At 42.6% G+C, this 23,866-nt stretch overlaps 3 protein-coding genes across 5 annotated transcripts; 1 reads left to right on the top strand and 2 right to left on the bottom strand.

Moving 5' to 3' along the window:
* The first annotated feature begins 196 nt into the window (after positions 1 to 196).
* On the top strand, positions 197 to 11,102 carry mlec (malectin). Of its 2 annotated transcripts, none has more exons than XM_005933272.3 (6): positions 197 to 304; positions 1,471 to 1,691; positions 2,179 to 2,357; positions 2,667 to 2,843; positions 5,545 to 5,602; positions 5,723 to 11,102. In XM_005933272.3, the coding sequence occupies exons 2-6, from the start codon at positions 1,490 to 1,492 to the stop codon at positions 5,965 to 5,967; spliced, it is 861 nt and encodes a 286-aa protein (XP_005933334.1). In that variant the 5' UTR covers positions 197 to 304; positions 1,471 to 1,489; the 3' UTR covers positions 5,968 to 11,102. The 2 variants fall into 2 exon arrangements, with proteins under 2 accessions (XP_005933334.1, XP_005933333.1); XM_005933271.3 differs by lacking the exon at positions 197 to 304 and adding an exon at positions 385 to 1,086.
* A 1,547-nt stretch (positions 11,103 to 12,649) lies between these two features.
* On the bottom strand, positions 12,650 to 15,898 carry si:ch211-170d8.2 (uncharacterized protein LOC571755 homolog). The gene is made up of 3 exons (XM_005933274.2): positions 15,150 to 15,898; positions 14,148 to 14,292; positions 12,650 to 14,011 (listed from the first exon to the last, which is right to left on the bottom strand). Exons 1-3 carry the CDS (start codon positions 15,754 to 15,756, stop codon positions 13,690 to 13,692), a joined length of 1,074 nt encoding a protein of 357 aa, XP_005933336.1. The 5' UTR covers positions 15,757 to 15,898; the 3' UTR covers positions 12,650 to 13,689.
* A 172-nt stretch (positions 15,899 to 16,070) lies between these two features.
* On the bottom strand, positions 16,071 to 23,554 carry hps4 (HPS4 biogenesis of lysosomal organelles complex 3 subunit 2). 2 transcript variants are annotated; one of them, XM_005933275.3, is made up of 12 exons: positions 22,460 to 23,549; positions 22,106 to 22,196; positions 21,798 to 21,941; positions 21,592 to 21,699; positions 21,022 to 21,138; positions 20,638 to 20,732; positions 20,461 to 20,533; positions 18,706 to 18,830; positions 17,937 to 18,600; positions 17,692 to 17,818; positions 17,254 to 17,365; positions 16,071 to 16,970 (listed from the first exon to the last, which is right to left on the bottom strand). In XM_005933275.3, the coding sequence occupies exons 1-12, from the start codon at positions 22,489 to 22,491 to the stop codon at positions 16,799 to 16,801; spliced, it is 1,860 nt and encodes a 619-aa protein (XP_005933337.1). In that variant the 5' UTR covers positions 22,492 to 23,549; the 3' UTR covers positions 16,071 to 16,798. The 2 variants fall into 2 exon arrangements, with proteins under 2 accessions (XP_005933337.1, XP_005933338.1); XM_005933276.3 differs by lacking the exon at positions 16,071 to 16,970 and adding an exon at positions 17,541 to 17,567 and having other exon boundaries at positions 17,255 to 17,365; positions 22,460 to 23,554.
* Between the last annotated feature and the right edge of the window lie 312 nt (positions 23,555 to 23,866).

The following is a 23,866-nucleotide window of genomic DNA, read 5'->3' as shown; positions in this document are numbered from 1 at the left end:
TCGTAAAACACCTGTCATCCGTGGCGGTTGGCCGTTGCCATAGCAACTATCTTCATTCATCTCTTTCTGGTCAAATCTCAGGTGCCCCGTGTTCGCGCATAGGGCTCTCCTGGATGCGCGTTGCGTTGGACTTTCCCAATTGGCCGAGACCCTACCATACCGGAAAAACAGGAGGCGGTACTTCTTCTTAAAGAACACGTGCTGCATGCTGTATGACTAGATAGTTCAGTTCATTGTATTTAAAAGAAAAAACAAAATACTGGAAGTACAGCGTTGAATATTTTTTCCCCTTTGTTTTTACAGAGTGAGTAGAGCTGTCAGATTTCTTAACAGCCTTCCCTCGAGCGGCTTTTTTGAAGAGACTGATGGTTAAACCGACGGGCAAAAAAAAGCTTTAATCCTAAGCAAGTATTGAAAAATACAGCACTTCACACGCTGTGAAGTCCACAATGATAGTTTCATTAGAGTTTAGAAGTTTTAAAATATTTTTATGCCTCATAGTCACTTCCTAAAACTCTTCTAAAGACTCTTCTGCGCTATGTTGCCTTTAAGGCTAAACTCGGGGCTTTCAAGCTGAAATCCCTCACTTGACGTGGAAAAAAGACGCACGACAAGTCTTGCCTGTTTCTATTAAGGGTGCATAATTGTTCCAGCCCTCAAAAAGTAATTTTCTATCATATTCTTCTAAAAGTGAATTAATAGCTGTGTTTTTTGTGTTTAAACAAAGAATTGTGTGATTGGTTTGTGTTATACAAAATGTGTTTGATGGTCCGGGAAACCTTTAAGCGGCGGAGTAAAGTGATTAGACGAAGTACTTGTCAGTCATTTGAAGTGTAGTTAGGTAGCGTTGCTCCGCCCTCCGCAAACTGCCAGCAGCTGCAGCTAGCAGCAGAGCAAATGGTCATTTGGATGCACACATTGAATGAAAGTCAGTGTAGGAGGCTGTAGTCAGCAGCAACTAACAATATCTGCACTAGGTGAAGTTATCGCACAGTGTAGATTGTAGGCACTCAGCTTCACAGGACAAGCAGAGACACGCCTATACTTTGGAAAAATCCAGGTTGGAGATATTTGTGGCAGGGGAAGGTAAGATTTGCCGGGCTCATTCACCAAGAATTTCTGGTTAGACAGGTAGGTTAGCTAGCAAGCTAGCCTAGCTAAATAACCAACGTTATTCACTGCTAATTTCTCGTCGTCTTTTATTCTTTGGCCAATGAATACAGAGGTGATATGTCGTGACTTTGTCACCGTGAAATTACAATAATTGTTTATGACTGGACTGACATTTTCCGTGTGTATGTGCAAAATGCCACTGCCGGTACTGTTAGCATACTGGCTAACTTAAAGATATCATGTTTCATGTCATCAAGACGAGCTTGCTAGCTCCTGACACTGGCTAATGTGGTACAGTTAATGTTACATGCCGCATGCGGGGAAATACCGACGCTGAATATCTGTCTGTGTGTCCAGGAGCAGGCGGTGTGAGGTAATGCAGCGGGTCACGGCGCAGCTCGTCGCCGGGCTGGTCGCAGCGGTGCTGTCGCTGCTGTCCGAGCAGTCCTGGGCAGATGGTGGGGGGCCCAGCCTCTCTGAACGGGTTATCTGGGCTGTAAATGCCGGGGGCGACGCGCATGTAGATGTGCACGGTATTCACTACAAAAAGGACCCACTGGAAGGGAAACTTGGTAAAGGTGAGTGAACGTGATTAACTGTTAAAATGCGTGCGTGTCTTCGCTAGGCTTCACCTCTGATGTTCTAGTGAGAGTGACATTGTGAAGGTAGGTGCTCCACGGAGGTAAAATTGGCATTTCCTGCAGAAACCCCTGCGTGTTCTGGCTTCCGCAAGTAGCTCCAAACTTATGAGGAGTCAGCATAGAGGGCTACAGCCCCGCCCCACTCAATATGTAGAGGAAGCAGGTAGTGATGTGATCAGCGTGACTGGAGAACAGTTTTTGGTTCCATTTTTGAGCCAAACTTATTGAACCTTGGTGAAAACCCAGCATGGTTCGTTACTTTTTTGACGCACGGTGCTGTTATGTCATCAAATGTAGAGAAGATCTGTGGGGTTTTGCAATATGCTGCAAGTCAACTAAAGCAGCACATTTCTAGTACTTTTGCTGTTAGGCAGATCTTGTCTTCTGATTGCATACCGAGCCTGATGATGTTGTCCGTTTGTAGCCTCTAATTATGGGATGCGTCTGCCAATACTACGGTCCAATCAGGAGGACCAGATTTTGTACCAGACAGAGCGCTACAATGAAGACAGCTTTGGATATGACGTCCCCATTCGTGAAGAAGGAGAGTATATACTGGTTATGAAGTATGCAGAAGTTTACTTTGCTCAGTCACAGCAAAAGGTAAGGCAGTTTTAAAAGGCTGTTCATGGTATGATTTGCTAATTAATAAGAAGTTAATTTAGTGAGAATAACGAATAAAGGGACAGGAAGCATTTTTATATAAAAACATTTTTTGTTGCATTTAAATTGGTTATGGCCCAGTATATTTCCCATCTCATGACCACTGTGTAAAAGGAACATCATAACCTCACCCTTAATCCACATTTTCTTGTACTTTATGAGTTGTTAATGTTCCCTGTTAAACGTGTCTGTGAGTGACAGTACAAGAATGAGGTGTTAATCATTACTGATTCAGGAATGTTTTTCCAGGTGTTTGATGTTCGTCTAAATGGCCACGTGGTGGTGAAGGACCTGGATATATTTGATCGAGTAGGACACAGTACTGCTCATGATGAGATCGTGCCCTTCTCTATTAGACGGGGCAAGCTGAGCGTGCAGGGAGAGGTATCCACTTTCAACGGCAAGCTCACTGTGGAGTTTGTAAAGGTGAGTTCTAATTTGTTGAATTATCTGAGCGTGGCTATTTTTACACACGGTTTACATACTGTGTGGGGTAGGGCTGTAGCTCAGGTGGCAGAGCAGGTCAGCCACTAATCAGAAGGTCAGTGGTTCGATCCCAGGCTGCCTCCTGGCTGCATGCTAAATATCCTTGGGCAACCCCATGTCTGCCAACTGGTGGTGGTCAAAGGGCCCCCCTGGCAGCTGTGGCTACAATGTAGCTTGCCATCACCAGTGCATGAATGTGTAATGCAGGCCATTTACATAAGAGTGCTGTATTTGGAAGTATTTGTCAATTGTTGAGCTTAAAACACTTTTCTTTATTTTTCTTTTTTTTTTTTAAACCCAACATGTCCAAAAACAGCGATGAACTAAGTGTTTAATTCTTATTTTCTACATCTTTAATAGTGTTTTAGCATTGTAAGATGGCAACAAGCAGCTATGTGTAATAGTCAGAGGTTGGGAGAAAAGGTAGTACTCACTTTATATTAATATAACTCAAATGCAGTTTGATCTAGATATGAGCATAACTACTTGTGTGTCATGGGTGCCATTACCCCTGACACACATAAAGCTTTGCATAATGAACTCCCTTTGTGAAAGTGTCTCTTGATAGCCAGTTGGTGTGTGGGCTGTGAAACTGACTGATAACCATCCAGTATATTATTGGCTCTTAGGGGAGAGTGAACTTGATGTGGCATTTTTTTTTTTCTGTTCCTACTATTATTGTCAAGGAACTGAAGAAAATAACTGGCATAGCAGATGCTGTTTTTGCTGTTTATGGGTGGAGTGACAGAACCTGTTAAACTCAAAAGCCTCTGAAGAAAAAAGCCTAAAGCCCAGACCCTACCATGCTTCTTAAAAAAAAAAAAAAAAAAAATTAAATGATGTTTTGTTTTTTTTCCTCCCTGATATCACTACAACTACCTGTTAGATCATGAATTGTTATAAATAAGCTAAAAATTAAACCTGGTGTACATCACTTGCTTTGATGCTTGCAGGTGGTGAATTCAAATTAGTAGTGGAGGAAGGACAGGATTACTAAGAGTGTGGCACATCTGTGGTTTTCATTCTTTCTGAACAGTCTGTTTTCATGTCACAGATGTAGCGTGCTGTTTCACATTCGTTTCAGTGGTTTTTGAGTTTATTCATTTCTGGATCATCTTGACACACGAGCTTTGGTAAATATCAGGAGAATCACATCAAGATATTATCTGAAGCTGTCCTTTCCAACATTGAGCGCAAAACAGGACTCTCACTGCTAGAAGTGGTTTATTTAGTTCAGGCCTGTGAATTTATTGGATGTTTACTTGCATCTATTTTCATATCGACACAGGTGGTCAGAGTTTTGTGGGTAATGTCTGCGAAAGTTGGGGGTGTCAAAATGGTTGGATTGGTTAACATTGTAACATCTTATTTTCCTTTAAACAATGTAATGCTAATGTAATGATTAAAAATAATAATAATAATAATTTCATCAGTGCTTGAACCCTGTGTTTTGAGGCATGCCCTTATCTCAGCTGACTCACAAACCTTGTTGCCTTCCTTGGTATCATTTATCCCCCATAGTGTCTTGAAGCTTTTCAACCTAATTGTCTTTAGAATAGTTTAGATCGTGCATCTTGAACCATATTTTTATATCTTGAATCTCTTTCATGCTCCTGTTAATAGTGGAGTCGATGTTATCAGTGAGGTTCCCAATAAGTGCCTTTGAAAATGGTGTGTGTGTGTCTACTTAATTAGGTCAAGTAAGTTTTTATTGTTGTTGGTTTTTTCTTTTTGAGATTTATTTTAATTCATTGATGTGACCTGCTATTTATTGCTTTATCAGAAGTTAATAATACTTAACAAAATAAGTATTATTATCTCCAGTGTGAGTGTAGCAGCAGTATTGTGTTTCCCATTCACATAATCTATCATGTTCGACTTTAGACTTTTGAGATATATGAGCATGAATGAATTAAAATCTCCCAAAAAAAAACAAAATGCACTTGACCTAATTAAGTAGGACTACTTACACACACATATAAAAATACATAAATCAATAAAATAATAAAATGCGCACATATGCGTGTGACTTCTTATTGACTGCTATTTGCGGTTTTGGAGTGACGTGGCAACATGACCAAAATTAAGTCATGGGTTCTGCTACTGTACAAATATTCTATGTAATGTTCTCATTTCAAATGTGTTTAACTAGTTTCACTGAATGACTCCAAATTGAAATTGTCTAGTCACCATTTATTTTCACACACATGCATCATAATTATTACACTTTTCAGTTTATACTAGTAAATGTTGATCAATGAGCTGCAGCCATAAGAAAAAAAATACAGCTTTATGATTCCTTTTAAAGCTCTGAATGACAGCAGGTAGTCTGTTTGTAGGGCATGCGACTGTATGCTAAATGTATAAAGTGGCATACTTGGGAAAGTTTCTGCAGTGACCTCTTTCTTCCATTATTTTTGTGGACCACTGGCACTCTTTGCATTTTTCCTGTCTAAAAAGATTTCCTTCCCTGAATCAGTTGAACTCCATTTGGACACAAAATGGGATTAAATGTACACCACAAACTGAATGGGAAGTCGAGAAACAAATATGGAAACTCAAACAACTAAATGGGAGCTTTGAAAGTATATGTGGATACACGTTTTGCTTACATTTGACTCTGTTGAATCTGCTGTTTCAGGGTTATTATGACAACCCCAAGATCTGCGCTCTCTACGTGATGAAGGGGACATTAGAAGGTGAGTCCTAAGATTGTTAAACACATTGTTCAGCACTTTACAGTGAAGTGTGTTGACTAAAGCATTTTGACTTTCTGGGACCAGCGAGCTCTCCCTGACTTTTGTTCTACATCTTTTAAGATGTACCAAAGCTTCAACCTCACCCTGGCTTAGAGAAGCCTGAGGACGATGACGACGACGATGATGAGGGTGAAGTAGGCGAGGAAGGTGGGAAGAAAAAGCCCCCAAAAGGTACCCATCACAGGGTCCAGTCAGGCCCCCGAACACCAAACCCATACGCAGCTGACAACAGCAGCCTAATGTTTCCCATCCTCGTTGCGTTTGGGGTGTTCATCCCAACACTGTTCTGCCTCTGCCGGCTGTGAGCTAAAACTATCTACTAACGAGACGGACACGGGACTGTGAAGGAAGGGAGGAGGAGAATGAGGGGGGGGAGGGGGTCATGGTGGTAACAGCAGCACAGGTAAAACATACACACAGGAGAGGGCTGGACAAGGAAGTACACAAAGAAGACAATAACTTTTGGAAGACCCACTGCAAGACGACGCAGATGCTGTAAGAATGGGGGGGAAGGAGATGCAGGAAGTGTATGCTGTGCGCTTCTCTTTGAATTTGTTTGCATCCACCTCTGCTGACCCTTTTGAACAGTGTTAGCCATTTCCACACCAGTCCTTCAAAGGCTGGGGGGAAAAAAAAAAACAACATTTCGGCATTAAAAGGATGCTCAGGAGTGTTTGGTCCGGGACGGTTTTTGTAAACTAAAAAGCATTGCTTTGTACGGGGCGTAGAAAGAATGCACTCCTGCTCAGCATCTGGCCAGACATGTTACTTTCAAATTGGAAATGGTACTGCTGAGAATTTGATTAAATAAACTAGAAATCTGTCACGGTTAATGGAAATGCAGTTGTCATCTGAGAGACAAGTGCAGAGATGGAATATTCGTATCTTTCTGTTCTAGTTGGTCCTTTTTTGTTGATGTGCCATCTTCTACCTGCCATGTTGAAATATCAGAAAGTCCTTTGATAACCGGTGGGCTCACTTGCTGTCTAAGTCGCCTTGCCTTTACGTAAATGTAGGTCAGGTTTCAGAAATGCGTCTGTGTGCAGTGATGAACATCTTTGGTATTGTTCCACCAAATACTAAATCAGGGCCATCAAAAATGTGCTCATCTGTGATAACAAATTACAAGACCCTATTGGAGTTTGTTTGGTCGCTTTTTTTGTTTGTTTGGTTTTTTTTGGGGGGGGGGGTCATCCCGAGGATGGATTTATTTTACAAGTCGCACATCTAATCTTTAAAAAAAAAAAAAAAAGCTGTTTCCTTCAGTAAAAGACGCCATATTCATATTTAGTGAGAGGCAAAGTTCATGCTGTGAAAAGCTTCATTGAGTCAGTTACATCGCTGTATTTTCTGTGACATCTGCCTTTTTTTTTCTTTTTTTTTCTGTTCATTCACTAGTGCGTGTCTTTTTTTGTTTCACCAAAGAATGTCATTTTTGTTATTTTATCAGAAAACTTCAAACATGGTGGCCTGGTTTTGTTTTTTTGTTTTTTTTAAATTTGAATTTTATATCTCTGTCCAAAATGTGTTTTTAAAACAAATGTGAGTAGTTGACTCTGAAGTGTTAAACTATCACAACAGGTCAGGACTTCTTAATATTAGGATTCTAAATGATTACAAATCCCCCCCCCCCCGATACACTTGCCATGTATTCTCCAAGTCACTCTTTGTATATCGGATGTTTGTCCTCTGAGAGGTGAGAAAGCACAACAATAATATAAGTTTTTAAAAAAATCAACTGTGTACCAGATGATATGTGTGAACCTTTATTCAATTCTTCTCTTAGCTTTTTCCATTCTGTTGTCGTCAAACGTTTCAGTGTTGCCTGTACCTTTTATGTGTAGTTACATTGTGAATTTCCTGTGGGGTCATATTTCGGTCTTTTGAGTTGATCAAATTGGGACAAAATGAAATCTATGAGCCCCCCCCCGCCTCGCACTCCCCTCACATATCTATGTTGTCGGCGTCCGCTTTGAGCTTTTGTTTGGACAAAAATGTTCTTGGCTTTCCACGCAGACTGAAAAGAAGCTTTGTTTTTTGGTTTTGGTGGCGTTGTTGTGAAGTCTCCTGTTAATGTATCTAGTTACTTACCTTAAGTGCTTAGCTCTACTCTGAGGATGATTTTGTAACTTTGCCTGTTTCACTAATGCGTCTTAAGTACTCACCACCCAATCCTCCTCTCCCTTCTCTGACTAGTATTGCTGTTGCCATACGCAGTACTTGAAAAGTGATTAATAATTCAGGCGTCGTGGATGCTTCCTTACTCCTCAGTCCTCCTCATTGTGATTGATGGTGGTTTAAAAATTTGGTGCCAGAAAATATTTAGCCAGTTTATGGTAGTGTTGTGTGTGTGTGTTTTGTTTCTTTTGAATGTTGTAATATCTTACTCTTATTTCATACAGACTGGTGAGAAATGAAAGAACAAACCAACAGTGTTTCAGTGTGCCTTGGCACTGATTCCAGAAGTTTCCAGATAAGTGTGTCACGAAGGAAACTGACTGGCGTCTTATGCGGGAGCTTTAGCATGTTTGGGTTGTTTTAGTGTGAAGTTTACTCATATTTTCACTTTATTTTTGGTTGGGTTAAGGCAGCCAAACCTGGTGGGGTTTCCTAAGTGGTTAATTGTTAGTATCTTCAGAATTTTGCTGGTGACGCCAAAATGCCTTGACTGAGTCTCAGCATGTTGTTGTTGTTGTTGTTGTTGTTGTTGTTTTTTTTGTTTTTTGTTTTGTTGTTTTTTTTTAATTGGAAGTGAGACTAGACTCGGACCCTCCTTCAAGTCACTCCCATCGGGTTTGAAGGTTTGTTTTGTTTTTTGTTTGTTTCTTCTTGTAGGACAAAGATGACCATTTGATTGCGTTGACCTTTGCCTTTATGGTGGCACTTAGGCTCGCTTGATGACACGGATATCGAGAATGCGTAGTCCTTCCATCTGTCTGCATTTTCTGCCACTTATCCAGGTCCCAAGACAGCTCCTTAAGCAGAGATCTCTCTCTCTCTCCCCAGCCACCTCCTTTACCTTCAAGTGTTCCTAAGACAGAGACACAATCTCTCCAGTGTGTCCGGGGTCTACTCCAGCCTAGTCCCAGTTGGACGTAACCGAAACACCTCATCCAGGAGCTCAGATCGGGTCCAAGTCAGATGCCTGATCGAGCTCAACTGGCTCATTTTGTTGCAGAGATCCAGCAGCTCTGCTGACCTGAATAGCCATCCAGTCTTTAAGGCAGAACCTAGACACCATTCAGAGGAAGCTCATTTCCACCGCTTGTATTTGCTCAGTCTTTCTTTTGGTTGCTATTTAGAGTTCATGGCCATAAGTGATCCACAGGTAAATCGACAGCTTCGCTTTCACGTTCAGCGCTCTCCTCACCATGACAGCACTGGAGCATACACCTGCTCCTTCCTTCTCTGTCTCACATACAAGACCTGGAGATACTCAACCATCTCCTTGGGGCAACAACTTGCTCCCAGCTTGGTGTGGACTCTCCACCCTTGACATGTACAAGCTTGCGTCCATCACTCAAAGAAGCCATCAAGAAAATTTTATAGTTCTTTATTATAAATAGTGTACTATTTATAATATAGTGTACAATTTGCATGGTTTAAAAAGAAGAAGAAAAAAAAGGGGGGGGGCACACAGATGTCCTCTTGGAGCCTTGTTCTCACCCCTTGCAGGGAAAATATAACACCAGCTTCAGGGGGCCAAGTGGACCCAAGCCATCCCATCAAAATGCCTCATAGCACAGCAGAAAATAAGGTCTCCTCACTGCAGTCATCAAGTATGTGACTGATTTTGTTTTGGGGTTTGTTTGTTTTTTCTCTCTTTCATTTGTCACCAATCTGTATAAGCGCCTTTCTTTCCTCTGAAAAGATGCAAAACGTTCATTTAATCCAGCGCCAAAGTCACCATATTCTGCTCCTCTGCAAGTCTACACAGTCGCGTTTGTATATAAGGTACAAGATCACACTTTTTATCGTGTGACGACAATGTTTTTGGTTTTGTTAATTTGGGGTTGTAAGTGAGGGTTTGTTTTTGATCTTGTTTTGTTTCTTATGAAGATGACTTTGTGGCCTTTTCTTCTGGGGAGAAATGGTTATTGGTACAGAGTATAAAAATTCTAACAGGCAGCCAGGTGAGCTGTCTGTTAAACAAATGAGATTATCTCTGAATATATGGGATCTTCCATTGCGTTAGGTGTAAATTAAATCGGAGCGGGGCTGACCTGGAGATATTTTATAATACGCTTGGATTTGTTTGAAATTTTTTTTTTTTTTTTTCCTCAGGATTTGTTTTAGTTTGACTTTTTAAAACGTGATATATTATTGGTGTGACATTTTGCACTGCCTCATGTATTTTAAAATGTCGTGTGTGTGTGTGCGCGTGTGTGTGTGTGCGCATGTGTCTTTGTTGCCTTGAATTGTTAAATACAAATGCGCTTTACCATCATTCGCCTTGAGGTGGCTCTTTTGTTGGCTTATGTCAAAACAGCCTTTTTATTTTTTTTTATTTTTATTTTATTTTTCTTCCTTCTCTGTACAAAAAAACTTTTCAGGGCTAGATTTTCATTCCACAGGAAGGACTCTTTTTAGGAGAACAGGACACATGTCAGAAGAATTAAAATGTATATCAAGTCTGTTCTTAACCTCAACTAAAAAAACCACAAGTTTTGCAGGAAAAGTGTAATAAACATATACCCACAACTTATTTCAAGCAGTCTCCTCACATCCTTCTTTCCAGACCTTTTGTTGTTGGTCTCGTAGTTAACTACCACAGTGGAATGAAGATCTGCTCTGCTTTTTTTCTTTTCCCACAAGAGAACCAAAGAATTTCAGTCATTCCATCCAAATTGTTCATCAGAGTCCTAACATGGTGCAAAATAATTACCTCTCATCCTTTCTTTCACCTGGGAAACGTGCTAAATCAAGCTAACATGTCATTTCATGTCTTGTCATCGCATTTATTGAGGCCATGCCAGAATACTCAATCTTGTCTTTGTTTTTTAAAAATCATTGTAAAAGAGTCGTTTGAATTGCTCTGTAATTATTGTAAAATTGTTTTTGTTTTGGCATGTTTTCTTTTAACTTTTTTTTTCTTTTTTTTTTTTTCTTTTTTTTTAAACTAAACATGTGAGATCAACTTAAACGGAAACAAATTTGAACAGCAGAAATCAGCCAACTTGCCCATTGCCCAGGCAGCAGCCCATTCAATTTGAACAGCCGGGTCTGCTGCCGTGAATGTGTATGCGTGAGACATGGAGTGTGCAAGTTGTCCCTTATACGCACGTGTTTGGTAAATAATTGCTCTTCTGAGGGATGTAAGCAGCAGCAGGTGGACTGAGAAACTGTATGCGAGACCCCTGATCTTCTGCCTCAGATATGGCATATATGGGAACTGCTGATAAATGCTGTCTTTTTAATAAATGTGCTATTTTTATCAGAATGTGTTGCTGCTGTTCTTCCACCTCCACCACCCAGGAGTTACCACCTACAATTATTCCAGGTCAGTTAATATTTGAACATAGTGCTCTGGTTAATTGAATTTCTTTTAGGCCAAGTACTTTGGAATTAAAAAGTATGAAGTATGCTGGACTTGGTGTAGCGTACAAGTCTTGAGCCACCCCTCCATTTCTTTCTTTTGTTCCGAGGAGCCAGAGTTGCATTTAAGTAGTGTTATCTGCTCATTTTCCCTGCAGTCCTTGTTCCTCCCCCACTTTCAGAGGAACTTATTCTGTTACGTTACCAATCACTTGAGCATAAAAGACTCGTAAGGGATAAACCAATATTATCTACACATAATAGAGAACTTGGCAAAACAAAAAGTAGTATTTAATCATTTTACTGCTTGTAGCCTGTTGCAGGAACACATCTGTTCCTATTTCTTTAGCTATATTTATGAAAAATTGTAAAGATAACAGTTTGACACACAAACTAGTGTTTTTACTCCAAGGAGACTCCCACAGAGCTGTTAGTTGAAAACTTGGTATTTCTCTGCATGGCAAAAGCCTAAACAAATATATCTTCACCAGATGAACAGTTTGCAAAAGTAATTTATGTAATCTAATGAGGTCTTTACTGAAAAATCCATAAAAGATCTGATACTGAGAGATGCATCTGGACAGAAGTGGTCTGAGTGGAAAGAAGTCGTGCTTAATGAAGAGAAACGAGGAGAAAACACTGATCTATGCTAAATGACACGAGCTGGACTGAACAGCAACAGATCTTATGGAGTGATTAATCCAGTATGTACAGAGGTACAACAGTGAGTGTGGACAGCCATCTGTGAGACACAGCGTTGGCGATCCTTCCAAAATTGGTGAAATTATGAACACAAAGTTCATAAAAGATTTAGATCCAAGTTTGACTGCATGGTTCAGTCATCCACAGCACCTATTTCCCATTTTCTTAACAACATATAAAGAAATGAGGGACCACTGTACCTTTTGTTGATGCATGAATAGCTTCCAACATATTGGCTTGGCTTGGTAATTATTATTGATCTATCACACATTTGTCTGTATCAGGGTATATGTCATCTGATATGTGCCAATATATTGTTAAGAATTTGTTTTTTAACTGAACTGCAGTAAAGATCGGGTCATCAGATAATTCTTGTTATTACTTTAAAACCAGTACATCATTTGATACCGCCTAAATATCAGCGTTAGCTAAAAATCCAGGACAAGCAAGGCTCTACCTTAAACCTCTTAACCTTAAAAGTGCCCGTGTCATGTGACGCCTTGCATAAATAACACAATAACATACATTATTCATTTTTTTTTAATTACTTCACAAATGGATAATTGTCTCTCAGATGATGGTGGCTACTCACTGCCTGAACCCTTTGGCCAGATTATTGTTATTCAGATTAAGGGTAGCAGCTCTCAAATAGCTTTGAGTGCCTTACCCCCCACTGGCAAACTGAGTCAGAGGGTGAGGTGTGTGTGTGTGTGTGTGTGTGTGTGTGTGTGTGTGTAATAATAGAAATAGTCTAAAAAGGCTAAAAACTGAACAAGCCTGAAACTGAATACCTCCACAGAGGCTGAAAACACACATGCCACACCACATCAGGAACATCTGGATCTCATTTTGTGTCATAGTCCTTCAGTTTGGTATATATTTGGCGATAAGATGCAAAATTGTATCTCACAAAGGTAAAGAATCGTTCCAGAAAATAACAATTTTGAATCCAGAAACAAAAAAGAATCTCTTCCAAGTCAGGCAAAGCACCACTTCAGGACCGCCTGGGTTTTTTAGCTGGGGCTCTCATCTCTTATTTTCTGTTTGTCCTTCATAAGTATATATTTTCATAATGAAACCCTTATTGAATGGCAGCAGCGTCGTGGCATCTTATGCCTTGTGTTCCTCGGTGCCATAAATTTAGGGACAGTAACACAGATAAAGTCAACACTGTCGTCTAAAGAATTTTATTAATAGCTGATTTATTGTGTAGCCAATAAGTTATTTTATGGTCAGTTCAACCACATAAGCAAAGCAAATTTTGAGTAAACAAATGAAAATCACAAAAAAAAGTGAACGATGATAATCATCGGTTTCTGAGGTAGGATAGAAAAGTGTCACAGGGTCCGAGGGTCTAACCATACGTCCTCACAAATGAACAGAATAATCGCAGCTCAGTTCAGCATGGTCGAAGCACATGTGCAAGCCCTTTGTTTGTCCAGGTGTTGTTTTTTTCTTCTTTTCCCACCAACTGTGAAAACTTCTTTAAATAGAAGCACGAGGCAGATTCATGCGTAGCTAAAGGAGGACAGCTGCTGAACAAAGCAGACTGAGGAGGCCACGCGGTTTGCTGCTGGACCGAGTCTCATAACCACAAAATTACACAAACTTACAGTATGTCATATTTACAATGTACATATTTACATATATAGAGAGAGAAATAGATAGTTTACATAAGCTTTAGCCTATAAATTAATCATTTTGACATTTGAAGTGCATCCTTTTGTGTTCAGCTGGTAATGGCAATAGACCGATGAATGCTGCCATGCAAAAACAGTCAGGTCCAACTGTTAACCTGATCCAAAATAAAGAGCCATGAAAGGTGTGTGCGTAAAATCAACACCACCAGCTCTACATGACACCTCAGTTCCACCCTGACTGCAACCCAGGACCAAGCCCAGATCCAGAGGACGACTCCCCAACATGTCCTGCGGATCCTTTACGAAGGGGTTTTCATCCGACGGATCTCCACCGGACAAAAACGCCACCCGCCAGATGTTTGTCAAGCTGGGGCCCTGCCTTCGGCCACCCATGACCTCCTGTGCGCTGTGGAAAAGGAACAACAGGTCCACTCTCAATTCCACGGTGTGACCCCGTGACCCCAGAGTGTACCTAAAGGTGGCAAGAGACAGTGTCACAATCAGGCCAGCCATTCCCAGAGCCCATCAGTCAAATGATATTACTGGGTCTTGAATAAGATTGTGTGTAAAAACACCAAAAGTACATTTCTTGAGTTTTGAGCCTGTACCTTGTAGGAAGCTTGTGCTTCGCCATGGATGGAAGCACAGGGCGGATGTCCAGATGTTGCGGGTTGGAAAGCTGAAGGTGAAGCTCGGCTCTTGTAACCGTTAATGACAAGATCTCCCTGGTGAGGACAAACTCCACACCCGTATCTGGTGAGGCGGAGAAGAGGCAATTAACAGTCAGAGTCACGGTACAGCATTTCATGTCACAGAGAAGCACATTCACTCATGTCAGGCTCTGCCGCAGAGGTGATGTTTTCACTCCTAATGCCTTGTTAATGAGTCAGCAGGATGTCTCAACAATTCTTGAAGGGAACATTAAGCCAGCTAAGACTCATTTGTGTGCAGATAACACAGTCCTCCCTGCAGCTGCATTATTCAAGTCATTATCCACCCCCAAACTGCCTTTCTGTCTTCACTTCACCTCTGCTGAAAAATGATATTTTTAAAGGGAAAAGCCAGAATGCCTACTCTGTGTGTGGCTGCTTCGTGTTATTCATGTTTCTTTTGCTTAATTTTCTGCTAAATTAGGTACCAATTCATCCCTGTAATTTATTCACTTAGTTCATCGCTCATTAGACCCATTCAGAATGGTTTACTGAACAAAGTTTCTCTTCTCTCCTGATTAATTTGCAGCACAACTTTTTTTAAACTCTGGAATTATTAAGATTCTTAATATAGCAGGTAAGCTCAAGAAATATGAGAAGAAGCTGTGTGGAGGCCAGCTGATGCTTACAGATGTGAATAGTCCGTTCCCGTGGTTACCACACAGCTAGTTTTATGTATTGAACTGAACTCTGTTTTGGAGGATTAACCACAGGGATTATCTTCGATCTTCGATTTTAGTTGGGTTTTTTGTTTGTTTGGGGGATTTTTTAGAAATACTCCCTCCCATCAGGATCAGTCCCGCTCAGCACATCTGACCTCCACAGGACGAGCATGAAGTTAAAGTGAAAAGTTAAAGTTTCTTTTGCCTGGGTGTATTCTCTCTTTCTTTTTTTTCTTACCTCCTCTCATGCGACCTTGAATCCCTTTCAGCCTCCTGCAGTTTTCTCCTTCTTGACAGCAGCGGTAGACGCGCCGGACGAAGCCGAACAGAGGTTTTCCTGGAAAAACCAACCCACGTGAAGCTCTCGCGGAAAAGTGCCGCATGCTGATCTCCAAACGCGTCCCGCTATCCACGCGAGCTTCTTCCGTGTTCTCCAGCCAAGGTGCTTCCAGTTCCGCGCACCGGTCCGTGCGTAAAGTCGCTTCGTGTGGCTCCTGTGACAAAAGCTCCGATGTGCCCACCGCGCGCCCGAACACTCCACAGCAGCTCAGCATCATTAAAATGAAAAGTGATGTAATCCGCGTGCAGTTTGAAGAGGCCATGGTGAAATCCCGAATTCCGCCCAGTGCTTTTCCAGCGACGAGGAGCGGCCACTTCTTCTCTGATGCCAGCTCTCCAAAGCCCTGCGGCCAGTTTGAACCCCTCGCTATTATACCCCACTGACAATGGGGGGACAACACACCACTTAGAATTTGAATCCTGGCCCTCCTCACAGTCCCTGCCCCTCCTTTTGTGCCTTGCCCACCCATTTGACCCCCGCTGCCTTTTATTGAATGCGCCTGCATAATTAGGCGCCCCCAGAGCGCCGAGCAAGCCCATTCACATTCAGCTACTTAGCTAATTGCCCTAATTACTCCATAGCTGGATGGTCGAGAACGACCTTACTCGGAACACGTATAGGGGAGGATATTCTGAGAGAGCAAAAGTATGAACATCTTACAGGCATGCGTTTGGCATTTCAGACCGCTTTGCACACACCTGTTCATGGTCGTTTGAACGGCGCCATTAAGCAAGAGGCAGAAAACAATAGGCTCCACACTGAAGTCATAAGAAGGTCAGGCAACCCCAGCTGTTTTCAACAAGTCATGAGAAAAGTAGCTCATAAGAGGCCAACTCAGAGCGGATCACATTTTATTTTAAAACACACAGAAGTTCATCACAGCAAACCTCTTCTCAGACAACCTTCGAATACACACATTTTGTGTAAATGGCAGCAATAAAGACAAATCACAGTCCTAATAGCCAAATATTTAAATAACACTTTTGATTGCTGACATAGAGTTGATTATAAAATGCTTTAGAACTTCTAGACAAATAAGCCAATACAGGAGCAGCGAACAAGCACGTTTTTCTTCTCAAATGTGGGAGAGGATAACGATTCTGGCTTCAGTCTAAATGCATGAGTGAAAGCAACAGAAACATCTGCTGCAGACAGTTACTTTATTTATTTATTTTTGTTTAAATGTAACAAATAAAATTAGACTCATATAAGCATGGAAGTAAACATAACCTACTTTAACTAAGCTTTAACAAGCATCCACTGTCATAGCAAATTTATAGTTACAATATAAATAAAATAAAAAACAGTTCTGCTGTGAATATGAGATCCACTAGGGTTTTACAGCACAGTGCCACAGCGTACGGTAATGTACAGCATGGGAACAAGTAAACCACAGCTGGAGGGCAGCAAAGAAGATGTAATCCTGTTGTAAAATTTCCTACAGCAGAGCTTTTTTTTCCATTTTATTTTTTTAATGTTACTTACAGGGCAGTTCTTCTCCCAGTGAAATACATTTCCTCCTGAACGGGCGACCCGACGCTGCCCTGTCAGAGCAGGTTAACCCCGTGTTTCAGCAGTCTGTGCCGGGCCTTGCTGGGTAGCGAGAAAGCGCTGTCCTGGTGGTTCGGGATGCCCGAGTTCCTCAGCGAGCCTCCGTTCTGCTGGAAGTAAGTCTCCTGGGCCACGCTGCGGGTGCCATACACAGCTGTGCTGGCATTCCTGCCGACATAATGTCACGCAGATTTCAATTTCAAGCCCGCTGTGCAACAAACAAACACACTAAAGAAGGCAAACAGTGTGGGAGGTTTTTACCAGTAAACATCAGCTGTCAGAGCGAGATCCACGCTAGTTAAGGGAAGGTTTAGGTTCAGAGGGATGAACGTGATAAACTGTCAAATAATCCCCCCTCCCTTCTAACCTTTACTTGAGTAGAAGATGAAGAAATCCCCCTGCCCCCTCCACCCTCTCACACCAAAAGCTACTGCATCATTGCCATGCTGACCTGATAATAGCCTCCTGCAGAGTCTCAGTGTTACAGAAATGCGAGTGAAGAAGTGATGTGGCTCTGACAAAGGGTTGATCCCAGGCTCCCCCTGACCGGCCAGACAGGTTGGCTGCAGAGACACACAATAACAGAGGCACATTAACCTGGACAGGCATGCCTGCAGCTCAAAAGAATGCTGATCACAGTCCTTGAAATTAGCAGTTAGCTCATGCAAAGACAATCTACCAACCCTCCCCCCTCCTAGCCCCACTGCCCTGGGTAGAGATGCAGGGACTTATACTCACTTCAGCAGAAAAGTGAAAGTTGGAAAACTGGAAGAGACAGAATGTTTGGGAATATCAGATATGAAAAAAAAGCTGAAAAGACAAGCGCAGGGAGTGCCGAATATTTAACGCAGGGAGACAGCTGATTAGATATTTAAGGGGCAGTTATTACTTGTGAGCGTGCTCTGAATGCAGTCGAAATGGGCAAAGGTGTAGGGCCCTGGACCTCCCGGGGCACCCGGAGAGATGGTCCTCAGATGGGCCTCCAGTCCATTGAGTGAAGCCAGGCTGCTGTGATACTGGAGACAGATCGACAATGCCACGTATCAGCATGACAAAGGCAAAAACAACGCACTCATTTGCTTGAATTTAAATTGAGCTGCAGTTTGCAGAGGAAAAACAAAACACAGCCCTCACCACTTCCTCCATAGAAGTGGCGTCACTCATGAAGTGAGGCTCCACCAGCAGAGCCAGCACCAAGCCCTTCACTCTGTGCATGTACAACGTCATGGGGATCAGCGCAATCTCCTCTGAGGCGTCAGAGAGACGATGAGGAGGAGGAAGAAGAGGAGGAGGATCGCTCTTCCCTGCCTTGTGGCCTGAAACACTCTCACGGGAGACTCTGCTGTCTTCCTCCACCACCTTATCATCGTGCGGCTGCTCATTTCCAGACTCGACCGCTTGAAACTCAAACACACCCCCAAAAGCTCCCTCCCCTTCTCCTCCATTTAGATGGGAGTCTTCTTCAAACACGGAGCCGTCTCCTTCACTGCGAATCTGGCTGCGACCACCTGTGCTGTCGCGGGAGCGGCTCTCTTCCGCCTCATCTTCAACAGTGTTTTCTCCATTTGAGAGAAGCCTGAGCGACTGTGGAGATGGGTTGAGGGAATTGGCAGCGCTGTGGGACGAAGCCGGGCTGAACACATCGGAGTCTGACCCACGAGGGCTGAGGGACGCCTTCTGAGGAGGTTTGGATAAACTTGGATTTGACACCTGTGACTCAGTAGAAGGAGTGTCGGATAAAGTCCTTGACAGGCGGGTCTTCTTTGAGGGACCATCTCTTTGTGGCGTGGTAGGACAGCTGGAAGGTTTTAGAATGTCAGAACTGTGTAACAAAGGGATTCAAGCAGCTTGTTTAAATAAGCTTCACTGAATATCATCTGTAAAATAAATAAGGAGAAACCACCTGAAACCTTTGTCGACAGGAGCGGACTGCAGGTCCTGGAGTTCAGGCGCGGTCAGGAACACAGTTGTGGAGCTGACAGTACCGCTAAATGAGCTTGATGCACTTGTTCCATTAGGCCGCTGAGCCTACACAAGAAAACAAAAATATTATTATTATTTGTTGCTGCCTGTTATACAGCAGCAACACTTAAATGCAACAGGAGCAGCAGCACTCCTTACTTCGGTGTCTTTCTGCACAATGACAATAAAGGCTCTCTGAGCACCTCTGAGAGTGAGAGCTGCATCATCAGCCCACTTTAATTATCCACCAGCCCACATCCTCCCAGGGAATCTAACAGGTTTGCTAGCTTGTGAGAACACCTGGCACCACACTGCAATTCTGCCTGCGTCTTTGCATTAGCTGCTTATAGCTGAGCTACCCCGGGGTCACAGCAGCAGCATGCAGGATGAATCACTGCGTGCGCTGAGATTAGTTGTCATGGTTTACTCCAGTTTTTCTGTTTTCTGTCATTTATAGGTTTTATTCTTTATTCTTCAACACAGCCTGAACTGTCTTAGACGAGCTTTCTTATACTTTTCTTTAAATAGTCTTCAGGAATAGCTCACCAGGCTTCTTCACGGACAAGCTCTTCTTTTTGCCTTCTGTTCTGTCTGTCTGTCAAAACACTGCTTCAATAATGTTGATGTCCAGTCTCTGGAGTGGTCAGTCCATGACTGATGGTGTTCCACTGTGTCTTTTCTACCCAGGTTTAGGGCACTGGCTGTGTGTTTGGGATCATCATGCTGAAAAATGAAGCTGCTTCCAATAAAACACTTTTTGGCACAGTGGATGAAAATGATGGAACTCTACTGGGTTCATAATTCCATTAATTTTGACAAGATCTCAAAAACGACTGGTGGGAATGCAGTTCCAAACCATGACAGAGCCTCCGCTGTGTTTTATAGATGGTCACAGACACTCGGAGTGTCTTTGAAACAAAACTTTTACATTTGGAGATTTGGATTCATCACTCCATAAAACCTTTCTCCCCGTTTCCCTTCATTATTAATGGATTTTTCTCCCCTATTTCTTAAGTACATTGCTTTCAGATTCTATTAATCTGTTATAGATTAATAGGACACACTGCACACCATGTTGAGATACACCAAGTTTTCATCAGGCTGAAAATATGCCAACACTTAATATTCATTCATTTTTACAAAACATACAAGCTGCTGTTTCAAACTTAAACAATTTCTTGATTGTTTATAGCCCGTCCACGAGTGACGTTCTGCACTTTAACAGCAGGCCAAAGTTATGCTGTATTTTTTGTTACATTTTAGACATTATTAAAGATTGCCTGCGTCTTAGAGAAACAAATATATAGAGTCAGTGGAGATGTGGAAATATTATGCGTTTATAGACCTATCACATCAAAGAGAGTGACCCTGGATGAAGAATAAGTTATTCTCTGACTTCTAAAGTACGGCTTTTGCAGCTTGCTCAAATAAAGAAATTTGTCACAAAACACTAACTGCACAGTGCATCAATCAAGCATGGTGTCCTCACAGCGGAGGGACCTGCGAAGTACCCTTGAGCTTCCATCTCCTAATTATGTGTATGCGTGTGAATGGGGGAGGGGGCTGGTGCGTCTCGTCTTTTCAGGCTGCTTTACTTACGTTAACCTTTCATTATATCTACGATTTTACTACTGCTGATCTGAAGAAAAAAGAAAAAAAAGTTTAGGAAACCTCTGGACAGATGTTGAAGTCCTACCTTGGTGTATGTTTCACTCTCGTGAACCATGACCTTCATTGTGAGCCCTGGAGACATCTGTGTGCTGACAACTCTTTGAAGCAGATCACAAAAAAATACATTAAAAAAAATTTCTGATTTCAGAAGCTGACATTTAAAAGAAGAAGTCGTGGCCGTTCTCTTCAAACGCGAGCTCACCTTCCTCTGAACAGAATACATCCAGCTAACACTAGAGGGCAGCGCTGACAGGCCTGAAGAATGAGGGCCGCTTTGAGCAGGAGAAGAGGGTCAACCTGAGGAAATGAATCCGATGAAATGTTACCTGCAGCTCATGCAGAAATAAACAATAAAAAAAATGATTTTGCTTTTATATTATCATCTACTGAGCAAATCTCCAGCGTGTGCCCACTGTATTGTTTACATGTATCCTGCAGGCACACTAAATAAGCAGAAATGAACCGCTGATGGTTTGTCGAGCCATGCTGAGGTCTTACTCAACACCACAGGATGTCGTGATATATTCTGCCTTCTGAGTGGCAGCAGGCTAAAAGCAGAACCCCACGTGTGACCTTTAGTACTTACGTTAGTCGAGTCGATGGTCTTCAAGCAGCTGAAGATGTGACTAAGCTCTGAGGATCCTGACTGCAGGTGAGAGAGGTACCTCGCCCACTGGGCTGCCAGGGTTTCCTGACTGTTGAGCTGCAAAGCAAAGGTCAAACTTGATGACAATGAGCATTTGGGGATTTTATTCAGACAGGTGGCAAATTAAAGGAAATTCAAGCATAAAGGTGGCAGACCACTGTTTAACGGCACGGCCCGAAATGTCTCACGTGGGCCGAGATCGCTCGCCTGCCACAGCGTGTGATTCACCTTGTTGTCATAGTCAGTGCTACGGATGAAGCACAGGGAGGCTCCTCAGAGAAGAGACCAGACATGAAGGTTTCCACTGACCCTTCACACTAAGTCCACCCAAAACCATTTCAATAAAAAGCCCCACAGTGTTGCTGAAAGCCACACACATAAAGGCTTTTTTGCCCCTTTATTAACTTGTCACTGGTTGTGCTGTCAGACATCTTGATCTTTTTGTGACGGCTGATGTAAATGTTTCTTAAACCTACGTAGAACAAAGCAGAAGTATTTGTGCAGCTGCACCTGATAGCTCTGGCGGACAGGGCCGTTGTAGAAACAGAAGAGGTCTATCAGCTGGTCCAGGAACTCAGACACGCTGACAGTAGGGACATCCACCGAGCAGCCCAGCGCCTGGGGGAGAAAAGAAAACACATCCCCTGAATAACCATTAGGGAAGCCTGAAATATCACAAGAGGTTGCTGCTGGACCACCAGTAGAGCCCCACTCACCCAGAAGAAGTCGTCTTTCATGCGGATGGCGAACTTGTTGCGGCGCAGCCTGAGCGTGCGCGCTGGAGAGGAGGAGAGCTCGGAGACGCAGCGGCCCACGCCGGCGAGCTGCCCACACAGCAGCTCCTGTGTGTCTAGTGGGGTCTGACAGAGACATGAGATGCTTTCACAGACTTCTCTGAAATCAAGCTAAGAACATACGCACACAAATACAAGTGCTGGGAGATTGTTATCATCTTCGACACACTCCCTAACACACACACACACACACTAGACGTGCAGCTTGCAGCACTTTGTGTCAGCCAGACCTCTTCAGGGTAGAAGTAGCAGATTCCGTCTCTTGTAGGATCAGCCTCTCCTCTGACCTTGGATCCATCATATAGGAAGAAATAGTTACACCTGCAGAAGTAAACACACACGAGTGGCTAAATGTGTCATTTAAGAAATAAAGAAGCAAGAAACGACACATTTCAACCACGCATTAGTAATACTGTGCTGGAAGCAAGCATCTAATTAACTTTGTGCATAAAGATACGTGTTTGGTTTGCTATAATAATGTAGTAGCTCACTATCAGCTAAGTAGCAAAGCCGTGTATGTTTATGGTCCATCCTGCATGCTGTAGCTGGTGTCTGTAGTAAAGGTGGCTCTCAGCGGATCTTACATTCTTGAATCTGACTGCAGAAGCTCAGCCATGACCGACGCGAAGCCCCCAGAAGCCCCTCAGTATCTTGTATCCATCCACCCGAGCAGGCTGCAGATGCACTCTGACACACACACACAACTACAAAAACACAAAAAGTGGAACTGATGTTTTATCCGCGAATTCTGATCTTAGTAATCGCCTGTCACGCCGCAGACGGTCCGCTGTTTGCCGCAGATCACTCAAAACACGGCCACGGAGCGTGTTTTCACGCCATGTTTACGTTTCGCTCGCTGTAAGTTTTAATTACTTCCACACAGAGAAAATATCGCCACTTGAGGAATGCAGGGCAGTCACACGCAGTGGAAATCATGTGAAAGGACGGCGAGCGCACAGGGACAAACTAGTGCGCCATTACGCTGCACATTACTAGAAAGGTGAAGACGAGTGTGTGAGGATTACTCACTGCTGGTTGGCGGATTGCCTCTTAGTGTCACATTGATTATGATCCCAGTGTCGGTGCTTTTACGTGAATTGTTGTGAAAAGTGTCACTTTCTTCTTATTTTGTTTGTTTGTTTTGTAAAACCATCATGGCGTTTTCAGACAACGTGCTTCTTAAACATCTTTGAATGTATGAATCCTGCACAGTCAAATGTGTCTATTTTAAGCCATTGTTTATTGGTAATGAACAGGATTTATGAAGGGCTAAAATCAAGAAATGATCAGCATTGCAAGCCTGGTTGCTCCTACTCCATATTTGCAGTCAGTCCAGTCCTTTTTTGACACTTAAAACATCTTTATAGAAATGTGATATTTGTTTCCATGTTGGCCAGATCTCTCTTCAAAGAGACAATTTTTTTAGTCTCAGTAAATAGTCCCTTTACCAAAACTTGATTGCAGCTTCTACTTTGTGACAGGGCCGTTCTTTCTGCCTCGGAATGACTTGATATCATTCATGAGAGTTATGTTTGAGGTGTTTTTGACAGATTATAGCCCAAGAAGTCATTTACAACTGTTTAAATTACTCTTTAATTTATGTGGAAACGGATGCTTTAGGCGGAACTTTTAAAAAAGACGAAGAAATCACATCCACACAAAACTAATGTTCTGTTTTTATTGTATTTTATTTTTAAATTAAACCGGTGGCACATTACATGGACCGTTTCTGTGTATTGCTCCATAAGACTTCGACAACAACCGATCATAAGCCTGGAAACGTGAGATGCCCGCGTGCTCTTCATCCTGGGAAAGGCAGTGCCAGAGGCTTTTGGCAGGAAAGGTGACCTCCAGCAGCTCCACTCTCGCGCACGGTGTTAAAGGTCGAGCGTGGATTTAAAACTGCGCAATAAGAACGCATTTGTAACGAGCCCCTCTCAGCATCACGCGTGTTTCCACTGGGACTGGATCGGAAAATTTTGAAACGCTCT

Source organism: Haplochromis burtoni, unplaced genomic scaffold, assembly GCF_018398535.1.
Source record: "Haplochromis burtoni strain Fernald_Lab_line unplaced genomic scaffold, NCSU_Asbu1 Contig_166, whole genome shotgun sequence".
Taxonomy (NCBI): Eukaryota; Metazoa; Chordata; class Actinopteri; order Cichliformes; family Cichlidae; genus Haplochromis; species Haplochromis burtoni.
The sequence above is the reverse complement of the archived record's forward strand: the minus strand, read 5'-3'. Positions and strand labels throughout refer to the sequence as shown.

Excerpts from the sequence above, each read along its gene's own strand:
- si:ch211-170d8.2 (XM_005933274.2), bottom strand. The coding sequence starts at position 15,756 with ATGCAGGCGCATTCAATAAAAGGCAGCGGGGGTCAAATGGGTGGGCAA. Across the intron at positions 14,293-15,149 it reads TCAAGGTCGCATGAGAGGAG|ATACGGGTGTGGAGTTTGTC; the intron begins GTAAGAAAAAAA and ends CCGCCTCACCAG. Across the intron at positions 14,012-14,147 it reads AAGCACAAGCTTCCTACAAG|GTACACTCTGGGGTCACGGG; the intron begins GTACAGGCTCAA and ends TGCCACCTTTAG.
- mlec (XM_005933272.3), top strand. The coding sequence starts at position 1,490 with ATGCAGCGGGTCACGGCGCAGCTCGTCGCCGGGCTGGTCGCAGCGGTG. Across the intron at positions 1,692-2,178 it reads GGAAGGGAAACTTGGTAAAG|CCTCTAATTATGGGATGCGT; the intron begins GTGAGTGAACGT and ends GTCCGTTTGTAG. Across the intron at positions 2,358-2,666 it reads TTGCTCAGTCACAGCAAAAG|GTGTTTGATGTTCGTCTAAA; the intron begins GTAAGGCAGTTT and ends ATGTTTTTCCAG.
- hps4 (XM_005933275.3), bottom strand. The coding sequence starts at position 22,491 with ATGGCTGAGCTTCTGCAGTCAGATTCAAGAAT. Across the intron at positions 21,942-22,105 it reads GCTACTTCTACCCTGAAGAG|ACCCCACTAGACACACAGGA; the intron begins GTCTGGCTGACA and ends TGTCTCTGTCAG. Across the intron at positions 20,733-21,021 it reads AGACCATCGACTCGACTAAC|GTTGACCCTCTTCTCCTGCT; the intron begins GTAAGTACTAAA and ends TCATTTCCTCAG.